This window comes from Cyprinus carpio, chromosome A21, assembly GCF_018340385.1.
Source record: "Cyprinus carpio isolate SPL01 chromosome A21, ASM1834038v1, whole genome shotgun sequence".
NCBI lineage: Eukaryota > Metazoa > Chordata > Actinopteri > Cypriniformes > Cyprinidae > Cyprinus > Cyprinus carpio.
The window spans coordinates 13,301,935-13,324,990 of record NC_056592.1 but is presented as its reverse complement, the minus strand read 5'-3'; the positions used below and the strand labels follow the sequence as shown (position 1 = coordinate 13,324,990).

General features: G+C 36.0%; 1 protein-coding gene across 1 annotated transcript in view; it reads left to right on the top strand.

Annotated features, from left to right (window-relative positions):
* Positions 1-4,894: 4,894 nt before the first annotated feature.
* Positions 4,895-23,056, top strand: part of gria1b (glutamate receptor, ionotropic, AMPA 1b) — a 46,080-nt gene continuing 27,918 nt past the window's right edge. Inside the window, exons 1-3 of the mRNA XM_042710923.1 lie at positions 4,895-5,266; positions 5,416-5,550; positions 17,913-18,152. Coding sequence (XP_042566857.1) covers positions 5,137-5,266; positions 5,416-5,550; positions 17,913-18,152 — 505 coding nt within the window. The 5' untranslated portion in view covers positions 4,895-5,136. The remainder of the gene's footprint in view (positions 5,267-5,415; positions 5,551-17,912; positions 18,153-23,056) is intronic.

Below are 23,056 nucleotides of genomic sequence, written 5' to 3'. Positions count from 1 at the left end.
CTGAAGAACTGAGCCGACAAAGAGAGGATCCGTCACTCATTTGGTGATACAAACTGCACGAGAATGAAGGAGATCAACGAGAAGTCTTTTAATCAGATAAGTCCAGGAGAACATGCACTGAAACCAACTTAACAGACTGAGAATGGACAAAGACTAAGGGAGAACTGAGGACTTATAAGCATGAACCAAACAAAGGAACTAGGTGAACTGAATGACATAATAGGCAACTCAGGAAAACTAGGTCACAACGGAGAGAACAGAAAACAAGGCATACATATAACAGGATCCAAGTGCAGGTGATATCAATAAATGATAATAAAAACAACAATAATAACAATGATAAACAAAATACAAGAACCAAGAAACACAGGAACAGAACTAAGTAATCTCAGACATGGAAAAATAAGTAAATAAACAATAGAGAAACAGTGGCTTAAATACACTCAGGCTAAAAAAGGTAACAAGACACAGGTAAGAGCAATCATGTTAATCAACAAAGAAAGTAATACAGACTAAGACTAGGACAGGCAAAAATTAGAAGACCAAAGCTTCAACATAGTAGTCTAACACAAGAAATAAAATTGGGAATATGTGACATTATCATTGTGTGGGTGAAGCTTCAGCTAAGCTTAAGAATGGGTACAAAAAGTTAACTTGTTAGCTTGTTTTACTCGTAAAACAGTTCCTATCAGAATGTGACCAGTCTTCCTTGCGCTTCTTTCCTTTATCATATAGGCTACTGTGTTTACTTATGGTCAATTAAAGTAACCTTTAGCATGTATTTTATTATTTTCTGTTTTGCTTGGTATTTTTTCATTTTTCATAGTTTAATTTAATGTTAAGAAAACCCATTTCCAGTGCTCAGCCAACTGAATTAACTTCAGCCAAAGAATTATTTTTGAGTGCAGAGAACAAAACACAAAATCAAAACCTGTTTCTCATAGTCCTAATTCAAAAAAGAACTCGCTCTGGTCTTTTTGGGTCAAACACTTGGCTCTTTCCTTGACTTTTATGAAAACAGGGCATGACAGTTAAGACCCTGGATGAATTAATATGAAAGGAATGACGTCTTTTTGGTTGAGTTGTTTTTTTTGGAATGGTCTATCCACATATATTTGTTTTATGGTTTAGTTGTGTTTTTGTTGCTTCCTTTTGTTTTGTTTTCCTGTTTGTTTTTTAAAGGTGAAAAGCTTTTAAGGTATAATGGAGACGCAAATGTTACTTCCAGTGCTGCTGAATTAGCTATGCCTCATCAAAACGGCCTGGACTGAGGGCTCTACCTGTGCTCAAATGGGCCTTTCTTTGAGAGCACTCTCCTTTAAGAACACAACTGCACAATCAAGGCTTCTGTAATAGTAACAGTCAACTAACCTGAGGTTTAGCTGCATTATTCACTCACTAAATATTTTATTCACTTGTACCTTTATGTCAAAGAATGACTGTGATGTTTTTTGGGAATTGTTGTTATTGGTGGCGTGTATGTGGAATATTTTTTTATGTTTTTTTTCTCGTGTATTATAATATAGCTGTGAGGCTGTCTTATTCATTAGCATTACATTCCTTAGGATCAGTTTATTTGATTACTTTGTCAGGTTAATTTGATTCAGATGACTTTTCAGAAGACGTTTGACTGCTTAAAGATGGAAACCAAATAATGCTCTTTTCTAGACAGCCAGGAGATAGGGATGCTGTCAGGAAAATGTTGATTGTGCATTTCTCTCTTCTAACTCTGGTTCAAAGGTATTTGAATGGAGATTAGCAGAATCAAAAAGCATGGTGGATTTAAGCTCTCTGACTGTACATATTCTAAGCTGATTTTCTAAGATGTGAAGTGTCCTCAGATTTTCTCTGAGGGGAAAATCAAAGAGCAGCAGTAAAATTTGTGCCAGCTCTTACAAGAATAACCAGAAGATTGATCCTCTTGTAACCAGGATGTATGTGTGCTGTTCTGATATTGCGTAGATCCACCAGAGTCAGATTTATGTGACCATGTAGTGTTGCCTGGTTCTGCCTACTATATGTTGTAGCAGACTAACAGCACAGTGTAGCCAGGATGTATGTGTTCTTTTTGACGCAAGTCATGTTTAATATTGATATCATATTGAAGTATTCATACTTCCTCATACATACATTTAACCTGTATTTCTGGGGCTGTATAACAGAAACATCCTAACTCAGAATCTTATCCTGTATGCTTAGGAAACAGCTGATTTTTCTGATTTTTATTCTGTGTTTTTGGGAATTCTTTAGTTTATGTTTAAGTATTTTCAAAAAAAAAAAAAAAAAATGCTACAGTTAAACTTGTTGACTTGATAATGTAAGACAATATGTGTACTTTAAAATATGAACATAAACATGAAAAATGTTTTTACGTAAAAAATTTTGAATTGCTTGACTAATTTTAAATTTACAAAACTAATACGTTTTTTACAGTAAAATATTGTAATATACATATGTAAAAAAAAAATACACACACATACAGTATATAAACACACACACACACACACACACACATATATATATATACAGTGTATGTATATATATATATATATATATATATATATATATTATTTAGTGATAATATAATAATATTATAATATTATTTAGTGACATATACAGTAGTGTTACATACAGGGGGAAGTCGTGTCCTAATGGTTCGAGCTCGGGCTCGCAATACCACGACTGAGGTGCCCTTGAGCAAGGCACCGAACCCCCAACTGCTCCCCAGGCGCCGCAGCATAAATGGCTGCCCACTGCTCCGGGTGTGTGTTCACGGTGTGTGTGTGTTCACTGCTGTGTGTGTGCACTTTGGATGGGTTAAGTGCAGAACACGAATTCTGAGTATGGGTCACCATACTCGGCTGTATGTCAAGTCACTTTCACCAAAAATTTTAATTGTCATTGTATTTTTATGGTAAAGTTCTGACAACTTCTGCTATACAGTATTTAATATTTTTTATATTCTATAAATTTTGCAAAAATAAAATAATATAAAATAAAAATAAATAATTAATAATGCAATCTGTGTGTATAATTGTATAATAATACCAACTCAAAAACCCCAAAGAAGACATAAGATGATTATCCCTTTTTTGTTGTAGTGGACATTTTCCTCAAACAAAGCTAATTAAATTCTGAAGCCACCCAGTTTAGAAACTGCATAACATGTGCTCAAGCAAACCTCACTTATTTTAGTTACAATATTAATGTTTTATTTATGGATGCTCAATAATTCATTCTTTTTTTCTTTTCTTTTTTTCAGATAACTTGCAGTAACTCATGTTCCTGATTCCATAAGGCATTTTCTTGGCACTTGCTAGTGCAACACAATAAACCATGGGAATATTAGTGGAGTTCCTCCTTCTGTTGGTATGCCAAGGGGGACTGGAGCTCCACCACACTGTAATTGGCCATGTCATGGATGTTAATGTCATTACATCCTGAAGTTGATGAAGCCATTTGTGCCGTCTTAATTATAAAGGGCTATGTCACTGTTAATGTAATCTAATCTCAGTGGACAGCACTCATCTTCAACCCAGTGTTATGATTATATTGAACCGCTGTAGTTTAAAGAGTATACTTGGATAACTGAATAGATTAATATAGGTTAGATGAGTGGTGTATTATTTAATTTGATGTGATCATTGATTGTCATAACCAAAATAAAATGTATTTAGCCTAGATAAGTTCATGGAATGTATTGTATTACTCATGCATTTCACTATAGAGCATAAAAAGCCTTAATTCAGAAAGTGCTGACAGTTTCAGTTTGCAATGCATTACAGTACATGTAATATAGATGTGAATACAATGTGCATTTATCATTTATTAATTCATGGAATAGAATCTGTGCAATGCTCTGCTATATTGTTTGCAATGCAATTATTGATTCAAACCTTAGATTTGTAGGTTTCATATCATCTTTTCATTTCACAAGTGTTTTATGGACTCCGCTATGTGATTTCATTCTAAAAGAGAATGAGTTTCATGAAAAGAAATGTTGGGTCAGGGTTATTATTCAAGGCTCAGAGTGAGTATGAACCTTAAAACAATTGTCTTCTTTTACATAGTTATATTGGATAGAATTTGGGTTTTTTTGTTTTAGTTTAGTTTGGAATTGGGATTGGTTTTGTTTGAGTTTGGTATGATGTGATGTGATGACTTATGTTGTGTTTTTTTTGTTTTAATGTTAACTTAGTTAAGTTAAAAGATTGAATTTTTTTATACTCTAGAATGCAAATGTCAATTAGTTAAACTAGATTTTTTTAAAAATGTATCATCATTTGACTATAAGATGCATAATATTAGGCTAATCCCATGTTAGTGTAATTAATTTCTGTAACAAAGAATTACAGAAATATGTTGAAATACAAAAATATGTTGACAAAAACTGATTATGTTGTTTAAAATCATTTTATTTTGATGGCTACTACTTGACATTGACATGATAGTCAAATCAACGTTTTTTGTAATGAAAATATTATAAACTTTTTTTTATATATGATTTTTATATGTGATGTATTTTTTGTTTTTTATTTTTTTTTTTAAGATTTTTGTATTTGTTATTTATATTTGTCATTAAAAAGATGAGGTGTTTAATTTTTTTATATATTATTCTTGTTTGTTTATGTGTTTTTGCACCAACCGTCTCACTTAATTTTCTGTTGCTCATAAACTGTTTATCACACTTAAGGCTTCCATTTAATGCTCCTAATATATATATATATATATTCAATATATATATATATTTATATATATATATATATATATATATATATATGTATATATATATATATATATATATATTATGTAGGTACATTTTATAGCTAGATAGCATAACAATTGGAGAAATCAAGATGTTATAAAATGGTACAGTCTGCGCACAGCTTCAAGTTTACCCAGTCATTTGCTCTTCTACTCTGAGTAGAGTAACGACCTACCGGGAGCGCGCGGTGATGGTGTTAAGAAAGCGATCAAGATCCGCGTTTTCTTTCTTCTGCTGACACTACAGAGAGTGTGTTCATTTGTAAGTAGGGCTGTCAGAGACACGCTTATTCAGTCACCCACCGCTATTACCAACAGGACTGACTGGGATTCACTGCGCTCTGCTGAAGAGACAAAGACTTTGGGATATATATGTTTGGCATTTGGCTTTTTGTCAGTTTCTCAAATGCAAACGGAAATATGTGGCAAAGCTTCGTCTTACTCTTAACCGGTTTGCTTGGGTTGTGTTCATGTTCAAGTTTCCCAAGTAACATCAACATAGGTGAGTACTCAGCGGCTATTGTTTATAACCGTGTCCTGACAGTTATTTAAAGTTTCCGTCGCACAGGATGAGGTACAGTTAGCCATTTGGGTTTAAATATTCCATGTACGTGTTATTGTTCCTGAATGACTTTATTGTAATCTCGACAGGAGGTTTGTTTCCAACCGACTCCCATGAATACGACGTGTTCCGTTTCGCGCTCTCTCAACACAATGATGTTCCTAAACTGGTACCACAAGTGGACATGGTGGACACGGGGAGCAGCTTTGCCATGACATACGCCTGTAAGTTCTGTATTAATGTATCTCTCACAGGTCTGTTACTCTTCGCAAACCAAACATCTGCAGTGCGCACGACCTGTTTCCATCCCGCTTGTTGCTTTGATGAATTTCTGTACGACTCTGCACATGGTGATTTATGTCAGTGAAACAAGTGTAGGCTAAGCGAAGTAGGAGAACCTCTGACATTTTGTTGCTGTAAATGTGTTTTCATTTATACAGTCTTAAACCCAGCTGGATTACTGTCAATAACGTCAAGATGTCAGGTGGAACTGCAAAGCTGGCAAAATTGTCCTGGAATAACTGAGGTTGAATTTGACACAAGCCAGTGGTGGGTTTTCACATTTACAAATGCTTCTTTTGCCAAAGTGGTTTGTGTAATTTCACTCTCATGACCACTTGCCTGTTTTCAAAATAGATTATGCATCCTTCTGAAATAAATACACTTTAAATTATAATGAAAAAAAGTAAATTTGCACCTTAAGTTACCTTACCATATACAGTTAAAATACATTAGATTGAAAAGGACAGTGCATGTAATTGTTTTTTTTTTTGCATGAAGTATAATATTATTTATATTTTGCAAGTCAATACATTTACTTTTAAAATAAAATATAATAGTTTTTAGAAGTCACTAGAAGTCCCTGTGTAGTGCATTACATTTGATTATTTTATTCAAATATTTATTCTTCGTTATCAGTTATGTAAGGATTTGCATTTTATGTTGTTTATTGCCACCTTATTATTTTAGTCGGTTTAGGGTTTTTTTCTGTTGTGTTGTTGAATGGTTGACTGTAGCAATTTCACATCATTTTCTGCAAATTTATGGCACCACAGTTGTTACATTTATCATGTTTTTTTCACAGTGTATTTACAGATTTGACAGCATATTTTCTATCATGAGATAGAATATGAAATGCATCCTTTACATTGCTAATATGAACATTTTTTGTTGATTGGTATGAACATTTTTAGATTAGTCGTATATAGATAAGATGGTTGTTAGTATCTCAGGCAGCTGCCTGTCAGTCACGAATGTTGCCCTTTGATGTCTGAGATTGACACAGGCAACCTTTCCATGTTTGTGTTCAACCCTGCCAGCAACGTGCAACACTGTATAATGCTTAGCATGAAAACAGCTTCTGTTGAAGAGAAGATATTTCAGATGTTTGTGATATTTCGACACAAGCACAGTAGACTGATCATCCTGAAAAGTTCATATGTGCTATAGTCTTTCCCAGATGAGTGTGTGTGACAAACCTCTTTCATGTACACATTAGTGGTGCCCTTTTAAGTGAGTTTCAGTGCTTCAAAGCAGAGTATGCTGTTTACTGGAGGCTGAGCAGAGAAACTGGGGCTGGAGCGATGTTTTCCATTTTAGGGGACTCCTTAGGGCATTTTTATAGGGTGACACCAGAGAGGGTCTTATTAGAGAGAGGTTATCAAAGGAAAGTTTAACACACAAAGTAAGGGCTGAGTCTGTATGTTCTTGTCACAGGGAAGTGTGAAAGTAATTATGTGGAGCTAATTACATCTGCAGAGAGTTCGCCCATCAGGGTGATTGTGCATTGCTGTCTTATCCTCTAATCACTTCATAAATGTTCCCAGAACAAAACCTGAGATCACTAGAGCAGTTTGTGTGCCAGGAGGTGTAACAAAATTCAGTCTGATTATAATTTGATCATTTTCCTTTTTTGCTGCAAGAACAAACCGGAACTAGAGAACAATGAATGGGGCTTTAAGAAACATAACAAAAGAAAATCAGTGTTTTTGTTACTTAATTGATATGTTCAGGAGAACTGTCTTAAACAGTTCTAAATTTCGAAGCGAGAAAACAACAAGGGATGGACCTTTTTAACTGGAGAAAGCATTGTTATGGGCTATGGATTGGTATATTGCCTTAATGATAAATTTGTTTCTGACAAACACACAGATTTTCACTTCACAAGGCGATATTTGATAGACTGGAGTTATGTGGATTACTTATGTGTTTGGGCTCTCATTCTTCACTTCAGAGGATTCAATGGTGAGCAAGTGATGAAAGCAAAATGTATCCAAATAGGCTACAATGAAGAAACAAACTCTTCTACATCCTATATGGTGTGAGGAAGAGTATATTTTCAGCAAATTTTCAATTTTTTTTAACTATTCCCTTTTTAAAAAAATGCCATTTATATTAAAATACTTAAAAAAACAGCATGTTTATAGTGTGCTTATTTCCACAGTTATGCTGTCTTAAATTTCTTTAAACCAGGTATTTCCGTCTTGAATGATCTGATCATAAGTGGTCAGCTGAGACTGAAAACTGTTTACACTTGGTATTAACATGCATCTCAGATGAGTCTCCTGTGAGTCACTTGTGATTGGATTTCAAAGAGGTCAGATGGTCGGTTTCCTTTAAAGTGCCTCTAACTAACACTTTTAATACATTGGCTCTCAACCCTGTTCCTGTAGCCCCCTCCATTTTACACCCACAGCCATTTCCAGGAACATGGGGTGACAACCACTGTTTTTGTGCAATAGTTGATTGACCGATGGATGTTTAGATGTTCACTTCATATGTTATAGCATTTCTCACTTTTTTATAATGTCAGATAATCTGAAAAGAGCAAAGAAAAAATACAGCCTTTGTCATGTTTTACTCATGAATTATGTATATCTTTGTATAACACATGTAAAGGCTTCATCTTTTTTGAATAAGACATTCAGACGTGTTCCCATTACTGTGAATCATTATCTGTTATCATGTTTATAATACTTTGTAAAATAGATGACATGTATGGCAGAAATGGCACACACACCAGTACAGACTCTTATTTTCTTAGATATGTGCCTGAAATGGTTACTGAAGTTGCCTTGACTCTGAAGAGCTACAGTAACCGTTTAGCACGACTCAAATAGATTCATTTAATCTATTATTCATTGCATCATAGCCAAAGTGATTATTTTTCAGGGGTTTTGATGTATGCATGTGGGAGCAGAGCCACAAAGTGAGTTATAGTGGAAAATCTACTTGTGTAGGAGGGAAGCAGGGAACTGACAATATTTAGTTGGAGTAGGACAGGTGTTCTTCTGAGAAGGGAAATTGTTCCCCAAATTACCACATGAAGGAGAGTTTAAACTTCTCTGATAAGTGTGGGCTTTAACTGACATGGCAAGACACTGTACAGTGTTATATCGAGAGGAATGGAGTGTTAAGATTAGACTGCAGTGGACAGATCGTAGAATATGGTCCCCATTATAGTGATAGTTTCTTCAGGAAAGGGAAGTTTGAAATGCGTCACAGTATTTGAAAGTAAACAGTTTATGAGAAGTGGCCCTTAAATTTTTTCAAATGCAATATCAGCCCACATGAAAATGGCTATACAATATTAATGCTGAAGAATTGCATGCACCTTTGATTTAATGTTGAAGTTGAAGTTGTCAGTTGCACTGATGAATAGTGAGCTACATGCAGAAGTTTTGAAGTTGAAGTTGTCACATGGTGAGAGTTGAAAATACCAGTTGGTGTTTTGTAAAGAATGGTGATGAGTGTTTCTCCTCATGCCTTTCTAGTTGAATAAAACCCCATCATCACATCATTTTAAACCTGGCAAACAGTTTTTTGTCTTTTGTGAATAGGACAGATTCATTTTCTTCCATACATGAATTATTTTAAGAATCTGTTTCTGCTTTTGCCCATATCACAAGCCTTTATGACAATATTTTCTTGGCATTAGTCCCATTCGGCCCTGTGGTCCTCCTTTCAGCACGTATCAGTCCTTTCATCACATTGACATGCAGTCAGGCCAAATGTCCACAGCATGTCAATCAGGCGGGCTCCAAAGACCCACTGAAGCACACGTCAGAGCGAGTTCAGGAACAAACACTGTTTTGTGTGTCTTCCCTGTGGAAGTCACATAGACCGCTGAAGAGCTTTTACCTGTGTGGTTGCCTTAATTCGAAGCTTTCTATACAAGTGATGGAAGACTTCAAAGACAGCGAATGCCTTGATGGGATAGCTGGCCTGAATATCCGACGAAGACTGCCAAGGATACCTCATGCAGCTACATTAGCTTCATCTGCAAAGCCATTAGCAAGAACTTCCAGCAATTAGGCATATTTAAAATGAAGCATTGTGAAATATGGATGGCTTTTTTGATACCAGTAAGCTATGGATGCTTCATCGTTGATTATAGATGACAGGTATGTCATTAGCATCATTAGCTGTTAGGAGCTGGACGCAGTTCAGAGTGCAGCTGCACAGGCGGGCTGAGGTTAGCTATGGTGATTTCAGGATATGTGCCTGTGGGGCTACATGCTCCCCGACCTTCACTGGGCTGGAGTGATACAGTGATAAAAATGTACCTTATCATATATTTCATCTTGCAAAGACTGAGGCTACAAGCCGCTTAGAGGACACCAGGGACAAAATCTGATTCTGTTAGGTGACAAAAAGAGCTGGCTGTAATCTCTGAATTTTCTATTTTCTCTCTAAAACGCTAGGCCCTAATGCTGGGCTGTTTGTGGTCTCTGGGTTTTATATTTTATTTCTAAAACGCTAGGCCCTAATGCTACAGGATTCGGCGATTATTATTGACATTTGATTTTTTGGATCAATATTACATTTCCATTTTGTCATTTTCAACACTATTATAATGGAATAATGTGAGCTTTTCTTTGTGAAGCATGGGTAGAAATCTTAACAGATATAGAATCTTCTACAAGCATCTGTGAATGCTGCTGCATTCTGATTTCCATACACTTAAAACATTACATAAAAGTGGGTAATGATTAGGTGCCTATTCCTTATGTGATATTGAGTGACAATATGAAAAATATATTTGACTTTTTTCTGGATAAAAATACAGTGTCATTTTTGATTCACAATTTTAAGATAGTATTTCATTAAACACTTAACATTAATGAATGCATTTTGGAAAACTAATTCGAGCTTTATCAAAAGGATTTAACATCATGCCAAAACAATATGAATATGGGTAAACACCAAATAATGAAAAACAACTCAACTCATAACAGAAACTAGAACAGTGACAATAAGGCTTCTATATTTTCTTATGCATCTTGAATGCTGTGTTTCTATATTTTCTTATGCATCTTGACTTCATTTCAGTTCAGGAAAGAGAGCGTAAGGATGGCTGAAGCCCTTGGCCACGAGACACCTACCACCACCACCACCCGCTACATCACTACAGTGAATATCGGCAGACAACTCCACTTCATTGAACTTTTCTCTTTGGATTGGTAAGTAAGAAAACATTACAGTATTTTTTTTGCCTAGGCTGTTTCTTTAGGGTGTTTGTAGCTAGCTATAACTTACCCACAGATCCGATCCGGTTTTCACCTGTTTTACCAAATCTAAGAAGCTTGAAATGTCCTTCGATGATTTTTTTTTCAGCCAAGTGAGCAATGTGATCACGGTGAATGCTTTCGTAGATACTGGCAATTGATGTTTTGGAAAGATGCAAACTTTGTGTTATACAACTCAAAATGTAATATGAATGCCCATAACTGGTAAGCAAGTGAGCAATATGATCTTCGTAGATACTGGCAATTATGTTGGAAAGATGCAAACTTTGTTTCTGATATTTAATGACTTTAATGATAAACAATGATTTAAACACTTAATTCAGCAGAAATGCACACACTTTTAAAAACTCAAGACAGATGTCATACCTGCTGAACATCTCTGAGCCCTTGGCTGTTATCTACACTTTTTCCACACAAGCGTGAAGCTCAGCTCCCATAGAAATTAAATGCAAATGCTCATTTGCTCTTCGCCAGTCGCATGCACCGTGAGGGGGGTGGCGGAGAAATGGTGCTTTCTGTGGTTTAAAAAAATCACTCACATCGTGATTTTATTACATTCATTCATTTTCTGTGAAGCTGCTTTGCAACAATGTACATTGTGAATTAAGATTTCGATTAATCTCACAGTCCTAATACTGATTTTTATTGCCAAGAGCAAAAAGCAGTCCTCTGCTTTTGCCACTATCATTCAAAAGTTTTTTTAAAGAAAAAAATGCAGTTCTTTTCCATGCATCAAATCAGCATAGAGTGATTTCTGAAGGATCATGTGACACTAAAAACTGGAGTAATAGCTTTGCCATCACAGGAATAAACAACATTGGATAAACTGTAACAATATTTCACAGTATTACTGTTTTTAATGGATTACTATTTATTTTTTAATATTCTTCAGAAGACATACAGTAGTTTTGTGTAAGAAATCAACCAGCTGATAATCTTCTCTGCCGTAGCTTTTGAGACAATTATTTTTTTTTTGTGATTAATCATGAAGCTGATAGTTTTTTTTGCATTTTAATTTTTTGCAGTTTTAATTTATATGGTGTTTCTCACATGAACCTGCTGTAAAAACTGTAAAAAATGTATTGTCTGGTAAAAAAAAAAAAATGTGGAAGTAATAAAACTGGTTTTATTTATTTGATATTATTATCACAGAATCAACCTGACTACAACAACCAAGTATTTTTTAAGAATCAGGTCAGGTAGAAAAAAGGTAACAATTGCCCGTTTCACTTTTTGAGAGTGTATGCAGTAGTATGCCTTTGGCAGACTTGGGATACAGTGCATGAGTCATATGGACCACTTACAGTGAGTATAGAAAAGAATCACCCCCTCCTTTAAAATAATCACATTTTGTTGCTTTGCAGCCTCTAATGAAGACTGACAAAGTTTTGTTTTATCCAGCTGTATTTACTCAACTTATAACATCCAAGTGAAAGATATAACACCAACATGTCAGAAAAAAAAATAAAAAAAATAAATTGGAATCACTGAGTTGGAAAAAGGATCACCCTCTTGTGTTGATGTGTATTTGTTGTGGGACTCGAAACACCTTTTGCTTTAATCCCACGGCTACATCCAGGAAAGATATAACACCAACATGTTTGCTTTAATTACATCCTTTAGACTGTCAGGATATATCTCTACTAACTTTGCACGTCTAGACTTTGCAATATTTAATTTCGAGCTCAAGTTCAGTTAAATTTGATGGTGACCTTTTTTGGACTGCAGTTTTCAAGTCATTCCACAGATTTTCAGTTTGGTTTAGGTCTGGGCTCTGACTAGGCCATGCAAGGGCACTCATCTTTTTCTCTTTCAACCATTGTGTGGTCAGTTTTGCTGTGTGTTGGAAGGTAAACCTTCTTTCCATTGACAACATTCTGGTAGAGGGCAGCAGATTTTCCTTAAGAATTTGAATATATTTTGCCCCATCCATTTCTCCTTCTGTCCTGACAAGTGCTCCAGTCCCTGCTGCAGAGAAACCCCCCCATAACAGGATATTACCACCTCCATGCTTCACTGTAGGAATGCTGTTATTTGGATGGTAAGTTGTATTGGATTTCCGCCAGACAAATCGATTTTTTTCCTTCTGGTGCCTGAAATGGAGGAATTTTGGTCAATATTTTGCTAAATGTGTTTTTGTGCTGGTAGTGCTGGCGCCTTGTCTGGTTTAGGCCTGTCATGGATAAATAATGATGACAATAAAACCGCCAGTAGGTGGCAGCAAGTCCATGTTTTTATAAATGATTTATTGAATCATTCAAATCAAACGATTTGTTCAAAACAGCTGATTCAATTAGAAGAGAAACAAGTGAGTCCATCTGAATGGACTGTTGAATCACTGGCTCACTCGATTCGTTCAAAATCTGATTCATTCAAGGAACGAAACACCATGATGCTGTGCACTGTTGTATAAAATTAATAGCACATTTGTGCTTGTGCACATGTGCTGATATTCAGAAAAGTACTTGTCCAGTGAATATAAAAACGTAAAAACTCATAGATGGGTATTTTTTCTTTCATTGCTTGAATTATAAGGGCATTCTAACTGAATTCTAACAGGCTATCAGTGAAAGCTTTTGGACTCTCAAAACATGTTTTTGTTTGGTTTTTGCAAAGTCTGTGACTCAATAATGTTAGGTGTATTGATGTTAGTTTTTCTATCGTTTATAGTTACACATACAGCACAATGACATAATGTCGGGGAATGTCTTTAAATTGTAATCAAGGAAAAATCATAGGCTTTTCTGTTGCGCCAATCGCCGCTATTTAGTTTGGTGAATTATTTAAAGAATTTTCACAAATTTGCATGATAGGTTGAACCATACTACACATTTTGTCCAAGAGGGAAATGACCAAAAACATTTTTTGCTTCCGCTGCCACCCCCCAGCTCAATTTGATCTTTTCAGTAACGAGTTCTGCATTGATAAAGCCAATCGCCGCTTTTTACCATCTCCTGACTTGTGCCTGTTCACATATAAGTCCCAGAGATTTTTGACAGTTTAATTTGCATGATGAGGTTTGCTTCAGTTTACTACACCAAGGGACTGAAAGCTCCAGGAAAGCTCTTTTCATGTTGGCCTGATTTAACCAAGCTGGGAGCTTTTTGTCATGACTTTTTTTCATTCAGGGCTCATCCCTATGCCCACCCCCCCTCCGGATTTGAGCTTTGAAGGGTTAAGGGTGTAGGGGACGGTTTCTTGAAGTATTCTGCATCTAGGCATTGATACAAGCCAGTTCATGCATTTTTTTTAAACCATCTGGGAGCCTGAGTCTATGTTTGCTTCGAAAATCCTTCACATCTTTATCCCAGAGATCTTTTGACCTTTGGAGCTTGTCAGTAAAATAAGTAAAGAAACCGTAGGTGCCTTGTGCTTTTATTGTCCTTTTGGAGCTTGTCCCTTGTTTTTCTAAAGAACCCATAGGTGAAGGATTGTTTGCTCATCAGTCTCTTTGCTCTACCAAGGACTGAAACTGTTCCAGGTAAAGATCTTTTCAGCATGCTGAGCTGATCAAAAATACCAGCACAAATCCACAGCTGATTAGAGCTTTATGTCAAATGACTTTCCCTGCGTTCCATTCAGAAGGGCTCATCCCTATGCCCTGCACATCCCTTCAAAACACGCTTTTACCCCTCCTGCTCAATAACCAAAGGCAAGTGAGAGGCTGCTGGAACGGACTGACGCAGGGCTCTTCTCATCTTCACTGCAGTGACTGGACAGACACTCCACAACGGATCCACCTTTCTTGCAAGATGAAAAAACCTTGTTTTCTGCATCATCATCAACTGTACATTCTGGTCCGTTTCTCTAGACAACGAACACAGAGATTCAAACCCTGATACTCCTTCCAACCGGCACTGCATGATTGAGTGATTCCTTTTCGTTTCCCTCCTGTTTTTTATCTGCGGAGACCACGTGATAAAGAAGAAGTGCAGGTGTCGCTTGCGTTATCTTTCCAAATGATTGAGATAAATACATTGTGTAGCCTTGCATTGTTTATTTTTTGTCTGTTTTTTTTAAAATATATATATATGTGAGAGAAAGTGTATTTGCATTGACTCTTTATCGCCTGTTTTAAAAGATAAATATCTATGAGCGACAGTGTATTTGCCATGCACTGTAGTAGATGAGAAGCAGTAAAGCATCTGCTATCAGTTTGGATAAAGTTTGCTCTCCTGAAGGGAAGATTTGGAGCTGAAGTATGTCCCACAACTGTGATCGACCGATATGAGTTTTTTTAACCGATAACCGATACCGATTATTTGCATGTTTATGTACCCCGATAAGCAGAACCGATATTTACACTGTTATACTTCTGTTTTTGACAATTATTACACACAAATGGGCTGAACAAACCATTTTATTTATAAACAGAAGGGGTCAATCCAAAAAACTGAATGTTGGCTAAGTGTTTTTTTTAAATAAAAAGCTTTGAGGGGAGCTTGTCGGGGGTAAAAATAACCATCCCCTTGTGTTTTCTCCCAGTTAAGCAAAACAGTAGGTAGTGTAAAAACAGGTGTGAATATGGTGTTTTTTTTATTCTTTTTGGAGATTGTCTGTTATGGTTTTCATACAATTGTTTTTTGAGGTTTGATGTTGTTGCTAAATGGTTTTTTTTGTTTTTTTTTCATTTACTAACACTGTAATAACGAATCATAACAGTCGGCAGGATACAGCTAAAATGCATCACAGTCAAAACATACATTAGCACAAATCCAGTGCTGTAACTCATCTCTGATTGACCACAAAACTATAAAATTGGGCGATGGTGTGGAGACTAATAAATTCTTTCATACAGCTACAGTATAATGCATCGCAGTCAAAACATCACTAGTACAAATCCGCATCTTCAAACACGCTTTTTACCTCAGCTGCTCAATAACCAAAGGCAAGGAGAACAGAGGCTGCTGGAACAGATTGATGCGGTGGAGCTCTTCTCATCTTCAATGGAGTGACTGAAGATCAGACGAGATCACTCACACTGGATCCACCTGTCACAAAAATCTTTCAGCATTGTGGAGATCACCGCAGGCAGGAAACTTGTTTTCTCCTCCCCCAACTATACATTCATACACACGCTGTCTATACCCCAAGACAGAGATTCAAACCCTGATACTCCTTCCAGCCAGCACCGCATAAAAATTATTTGCCGTTTCCCTCCTCCTTTTATCTGCGGTAGGCATGAAGAACGCTGATAAAGAAGATGTGCATGCAGAAATCTTGCATTATTTTTGCGTTTTATTTAGATATGTTTGTTGTGTATGCATTGTGTAGCCTTGCATCGACTCTTTATCGCCTGTTTTAAAAGATAAACATCTACGAGCGACAGTACATTTGTCAATCCTCACTATCAGTGCTGTGGAGGGGACAATGAGGGTGATTATTAAGACTTAAATAGTGCCGACCGTATAGATGAGAAGTGGAGAAAACAATCTGCTATCGGAGTGGTTTTCTGAGGCTGGTTCGAAAGTTTGCTCGCCTGAAGGGAAGATTTGGAGCTGAAGTATGTCACAACTGTGGCACATCCCTCATTCACATGCTCAAAGCCCCAGGGAACCAACATGTCTGAATGCAAATGGTACAAATCTCCCCTGGAATTATACATTAGCTGGAACGAATGGAAGGTCTAGCTTGAAAACACTTTAGAATTTTAGCCGCTGAGATTGAAATTTATGGTAAATGAGGCTCTCGTGTGGTGTTTTATTACAAATGCGCTATAATTGTGTATAAAAACCCTTGCATTACTATTAATGCATGAATTGTGGTAGGGTTTAAAAAAGACAGTGGAGCAGTGAAATGTCCCAGAGGGACATTTATATAATTACAGAATAAAAGCAAGTGGAAGGTGATGTGGTATAGGGTTTGGTTTTGGGGTTAAGGTGTAGGTGTAGGAAACTCATTACCTCAGTGTTTCTAGTGTTTTGGAGTTTTCTCCTTGAGGAGACCCAGATTTGACACTGTCTGCAAAAAAGGACTGGCAAATGCATGAAACAGGCCCCCTTCTGGAGTACTGCAATAAAAATCAATTGCCATGTGCTTCTTAAGCACATGGGGTTTAGCCGGCTGTGAGGGGGCTGGAGCAGAGATGATTGGTGGGTGGAGGTTTTACTGTCACTGTAATTACAAAGAAGAATGCAGGGCAAGACATATTGAGGTCTTGTTTTTCAGGAGGAAGTGCTTTGGGGGTGATCATGACAGAATTTTATATAAACTATTTACTACCCAGCACTTGCTTGCTTCTGTAATGCCTGGGAGTGTTCCACAAGTTTTATATTGATGATGAGCTGATGTTTTATTTTGGAAGTTGCAGTTGCATCAGTGCTTAAAAAAAAGAATATACTTATATATATATATATATATATATATATATATATATATATATATAATATATATATATATATATATATATATAGATATATGCATTTTTTTAAAGTAAAAATATATATATTGTCCTTAAAACAAGATCCATTTTCTTTTTTTTCGGGGGTTTTCAGCCGTTCTGATGCCAAGCACCCTAAATTTGACCATCCTTTTTGTGAAGGACCTTCCTATAAATCTTTTATTATTATTATTATTATTATTATTTAAGATTTACAATAAAAATTAAAGTATAAAGATTTATAATGTGTAAGAAAAATGTAATGCATGTTTTACAATAATTAGATTTTATGTTGTTACTGTAAATCCAGAGCAAGTTATTAAAATATGATCTTCAAAATATTTACAATTGTGTTAAGTATCTTTTTTGTATTTTTATAAATGTAAACATTTTCATTTCAGTTTAAATGTATTGCATATTGTTTATCACAACAAATATTTTTATATTAAATAAATATCCTAAATTACCACATTAAACTTAAATATCTAATCTTTTTTTTTTTTTTTTTTTTAAAATCTAATTTTTTTATTGTAAATAGTTTTGTAAAATCTGATTTTAGATGTACCATAGTTTGAATATTTCTATTTGTTTTATTAGTTAATTTTAAATTTTTTTTTTTTTTTGCAATTTTATTGTAATTTACGTTCGTTTTAAATTTCTGCTTCTGTACTCTTCCCAGTTTGTTCCCAGTTCTCCAAAGGAGTCTACGCCATCATCGGCCTGTATGACAGGAAGACCATGAACATGCTGATGTCGTTCTGTGGCGCTCTGCATGTGTGCTTCGTCACGCCCAGCTTCCCCATCGATACCAACAACCAGTTTGTGATCCAGCTGAGACCTGAGCTCCAGGATGCTCTGATCGCCCTTGTCGAGCACTACAAGTGGACCAAGTTCGTCTACATGTACAGCTCGGATGCAGGTTGGCTTTTTATCCTGATAACGTGTTGTTTCAAAAGTGCAATGATGGAAACTAAATTTATGAGTAGTTCTACGATTACTTTTTCAGGGTGAGGTGAATAATTTCATTCTTTGTTTTTTTCCTGCATCTGCATTGCCACTGCAGCTGCAGTTGTGATAAAATGTTGTAATACTTTGTAAGGTTGCTCAGGATGCCACGAAGATAAACTGCAGATAATTTAGTGATTTGTGATTTAGGAGCTTAAGAAGATATTGCTGGGAAAGTTTGAAAAACGTGATGATTTGGTGTAATCCTGTTGAGGTGCTCTGCTTGGCTTATAATAGGGTTATACTTTGACATTTCCAGTGCCTCGGGTGTAGTAATTTTACTTATGGCTCCCTGATTCCTGCAGGATTGTTCTGATAATCTGTTTGAAGTTCACTGAAAGATCTTTATTTGTGATTTGAGTATGGATGAGCACTGGCTGCACCATGTAAGTGGAGACACGTGTGTGGCTTTCCATCATATTTGCCATATCCAATCATTATCAGACTGTCATTAGAGAATAACTCCAGATCATTATGGCACTCATATACGGATCTTATGACCAGAACAGAGCAAGCGAGTGAATTCATTTAACATCTGTGCCAATGTTGTGCACAGTATTTTCTGCACAAAAACTGTTCTAATTGTTAACCGCCCATAGTCCAGTTTAACCTGGTGCTAAATGCATTAGTATAGTGTTGAGCCATATTTAAATAAAGTCATTGTCATTATTTTCAGTACAAACATGCCTAATTTCTATGTAAATTAGGCTCATTATTGATTGAACCCTATTCATAAAACTCAGTTCTGTAGAACTGTTCAGTCATGAAATCAATTTGTAGACCAACCCGGAAGACTAATTCACCATGGCTTCCCTTGGGAATTTCCTAAAGGAGTTCTAGAATAGCAGTCTTCGATTTGTGATTAAAATAAGGTCTGTGGTTCAGGTTACTTGAAGAGACTTTAATGTTTTGTTCTTCAACATAAATTATACATGGTCGGACCACACTTGTGAATTCCGAAGCCTCTGTATTAGGACTACAACAGTTATCAATTTGTTAAGCATGTAAAGCCATCGGCACTTCTTGCAGACTGGGTTGTCTAAGACCTCATCTTTTTTATAGAATCCAAAAAACATCCACACTAGTGGGTGACCTTTTTTGGGTGCAGGTACAGTGTCCTGCTTTTGTCTGTCAACTCCTCCGGCATGATTTTGTATGGCAGCATTAGCTACACATGGTTTTGTGTTTGGTAGCATTAGCTATTATTTTTTTTTTTATTTGATACTGTTAATCTTATTTTACTCTTTATGTGAAATTACTAATGTAACCCATGGCAAGATAATTCATTTTCAAGGGAATTTTTTGAGATTTGAAACTGAGAAGTGATGTTTGTTTTTTGTATTGTAATTTGAATTTTTAATCATTACCGCTCACAGAAAGCAGTTGGTAAAAAGAACTACACAACAACACAAGAGGTTTCACGAGTTCGCCTTGCAGATAATAAAGCGAGTAGAATAGTATGCGTATTTGTCGTGCTGTCTGAGAAGAGGGCTTGATTATCTGCGCATGCTCCTCTTGAAATTTGTTAATAAAACATCACATCTGTGTACATTTCCTATTGATTATAGTAGGATTTACTCATCAAATAATGGAGAAGATCATAATAACTATATTTCCAGATGAGTGGTATAGTCTAAAGATCTGATTCAGGTGTCTGGATTGCAGTGGTGGAAAGATGCTGCACAATGATGTACAGATTTTGTGACAGCATTTTTGCTGTTACCTGATTTGCATAATTCCTTTAGTGAATTGGCGCTAAAACAACACAAATAGAGAATTTTATATTAATAGCATATTAGAGCTGTGTACATGGTCATTTTTTTCTTTGTGAATCCCCCACCATGTTACACAACATTACATTTGTCTAAACCCCTCCCCCCACTCTTGATTATACAAAGGTAAGGGAAATTAAAACCTCAATCAAAAAACACACATTATTGATTCACATATCATGCAGATGTGAGCCAGTGCTAACTTAGTAGCACAAGGTCACTGAGTGTTTTATCCACACACAAATACAACAACTACCTCTGCTCTCCTGTTGCCTAGATACAAGAGTACTCAGTCTCTAGGTTATTTTAAACCTTTTAAGTAACTCCTGTGTGTGCATACGTGTGTGTGTGTGTGTTTGTTTGTGTGTGTGTGTGTGTGTGTGTGTGTGAAATGTTTATGTCATGTCATGTAGCACATTAAACCCAGAGCTCACAGGTAAAAAACATGGCAGATGTAATCATAACTATCCTCAGTCTAAGCTGACACAAAATCTGAAAGAATGTTTGTTTGTTTCCTTGTTTAAATCAGATTATATAGGTATGCAGATTAGTTGTATTTACAGTATATCGGCATATACTGTAGACTTTTTTTATTTTCCATTATTTAATTGTGCATGTTCATTTCCCCTATTTTCACATTTAGATTATGTTTGCAATCATCTGACGCTCATTGAAAGTTAATTTAATATGACTGTTAAATGTAATTTCAAAATTAATATCCATTATTCATACTGTACATTATAATGTTGTGAAGCCTAAATTGACTTGTAATATATAAAAGACTGATTTTAGTTTTTAGTGATTTATTTCTAATTAATTTAGACAAAATAGAACTGAAATTTAATTTCAGCCATTTATTAGTTTTTCATACTGTACATTATAATGTTGTGAATAAATTCACAAATTTTAGTGATTTATTTCAAATTTATTTAGACAAAAATAGAAATTTATTTAGACAAAATAGTTTAGAATTTTAATACCAGCCAATCGGTAAGAATTTTAATGTCATGCATTACCAATTTTGTCATATTTTTTAATATCCATATACATCAGATGGACATCTTTGTTCACGACATATGCAACAGTTTTTTTTTTGTCATCTTGCACCATTTTCTTTTCTTTTTTCTTACAATTGTTTAGGTTGACATGTTTATCTAGATTTTTTAAAATTTCATTTATTTATTTATTTTACAGTGGCAATTTAATTACCATGCTGCATTTTTTATATTAAGGCAATGTGTCATGTTAAATATAGTCCAACCTTTAGAATGCATCAAATCCCTAATGGATATTTAAAGATAAAGCACAAAAAAGTGTTTCAGGCGAGGTGTTATGGTTTTCTCTACTACCATGCAAAACTACTGCTACAATAACCTGGTCTCACACTAATGATTACTGCGCCATTTGTCAGGTGCTCAGAGATGACATCTCAAAGCCATTGCAGATGGCACGAGCATCATCTGTGGAGCTTACAGCAGTTTAGTGATCACAACCCCCCAAATCTGTCCTTGCCAGCTCACACAGATGTTTACTGAGCTGAAGCATGATGAGCCTGGCGCATGTGCGCTATCTCCTCAAAGACCCAGATAATAGAGTTAGGGCCTGTAAACACACAGCCGGCTTTGTTGAAGGAGGGGAGGAAAACACACTGTGTTGGACTCTAAAGGAGACAGACAGAAATTCAATTTGTTCCTGTGCATGCGATATTTGGAGAAGCACGGCAAGAGTGGGTGATAGCAAGCCGATTCTGCTCTTCCAAGACAATCCCTACACTCATCTGCTTCCCTTTTCCTGCCTTATCACCAGCGGCACAGTCGCGCTAGGCAACACTAACGCACTGTCCATCTCTCCCTCCGTCTTATCTGCGGGTTAATGCTGCTCGGTGGGAGATAAAGCTGGTTTGCTCTGTGGCACGAGACAATTTTACAGCTGCTAAGACGCAGGCGTCAGGAGAGGTTAGAGCGTTGGTATGGCCAAGGCTGTAGAGACGTTTCGAAAGGCAATCTGACACAGTCTTTTAATGAATGCCAGTGAATGCACTGGTTGCCTCACCGTTCTTTCAATGACAAACCTAATTCTGGCTTCTGTTGCATAATAATCCAAGTACTTATTCCATATTTAGCAAATCTCCTTTTAATTTGTTATTTTACAGAGAGATGTTAAATGAAAGCCTTTCAGATGATGGCTCATATCGACAGCAGTGAAAAAAGAGTGCAGGTAGTATGCAAATTATGCAGAATTATGCACAATTTCACCCTAGTGTGACAAAAGTTTCAATGAATACCCAGCAGAAAGCAGTATTTATGTGGACAATTGAACCCAAGAGTCTCTTTGTAAACTACAGTCCAGATTGTAGTCTTGTTTTTAGTTAATGATATGCATTGTTAACGTATTATGCTAATAGTATGCAGTGGGCCAAGATCAGTGTCTATTTTTATAATGTTTCTATCTGCTCATCTCTAGATATAGTTGAATCTCTGCCAAAAGCAATCTCTTGCCTCATTTGGAAAAAAATCATGCAACAGCTTCTTAAGTCATGGCTTTTACAAAAATGGACAAATTTTGATACATATTTTGAGCAACTGTGATGACAGCACCAATTATGAGCCAAATCCATGACTGAAAGTGCAACCAAGCATTCACAACAAATGCAAATTATTTAAATACATAAATTGGCTTATTAATTTTGTCTCTGATTAATTTCTTTGAGTTTATGTCGCTTTCCTGACCCATTTAAATGTGCCAGCAAGTTTGTGCTGAAACATCTCACTTGCTTAACTTTGCATGGCCTAATTTTCCACCAAATCTGTTTTCAGGCTTTATGAGGAGGTTGGTGGTTTGTATTTTTGTACATTTGTGCTGGTTGCAAACACTGATATGTGTGCTATTATAGGTGTCAGTATTGATCTAGCTTTTGCTTTGAAGGCACTTGCCTCTGGTTGAATTGGAGATTTGATGTCTTTGATGTTGAAATTCTGCTGCCTGCAGAATGCGTCTTTCATATTGACCAGTAAGCTTATCGTGACCGAGCACAAGCCAACACTGA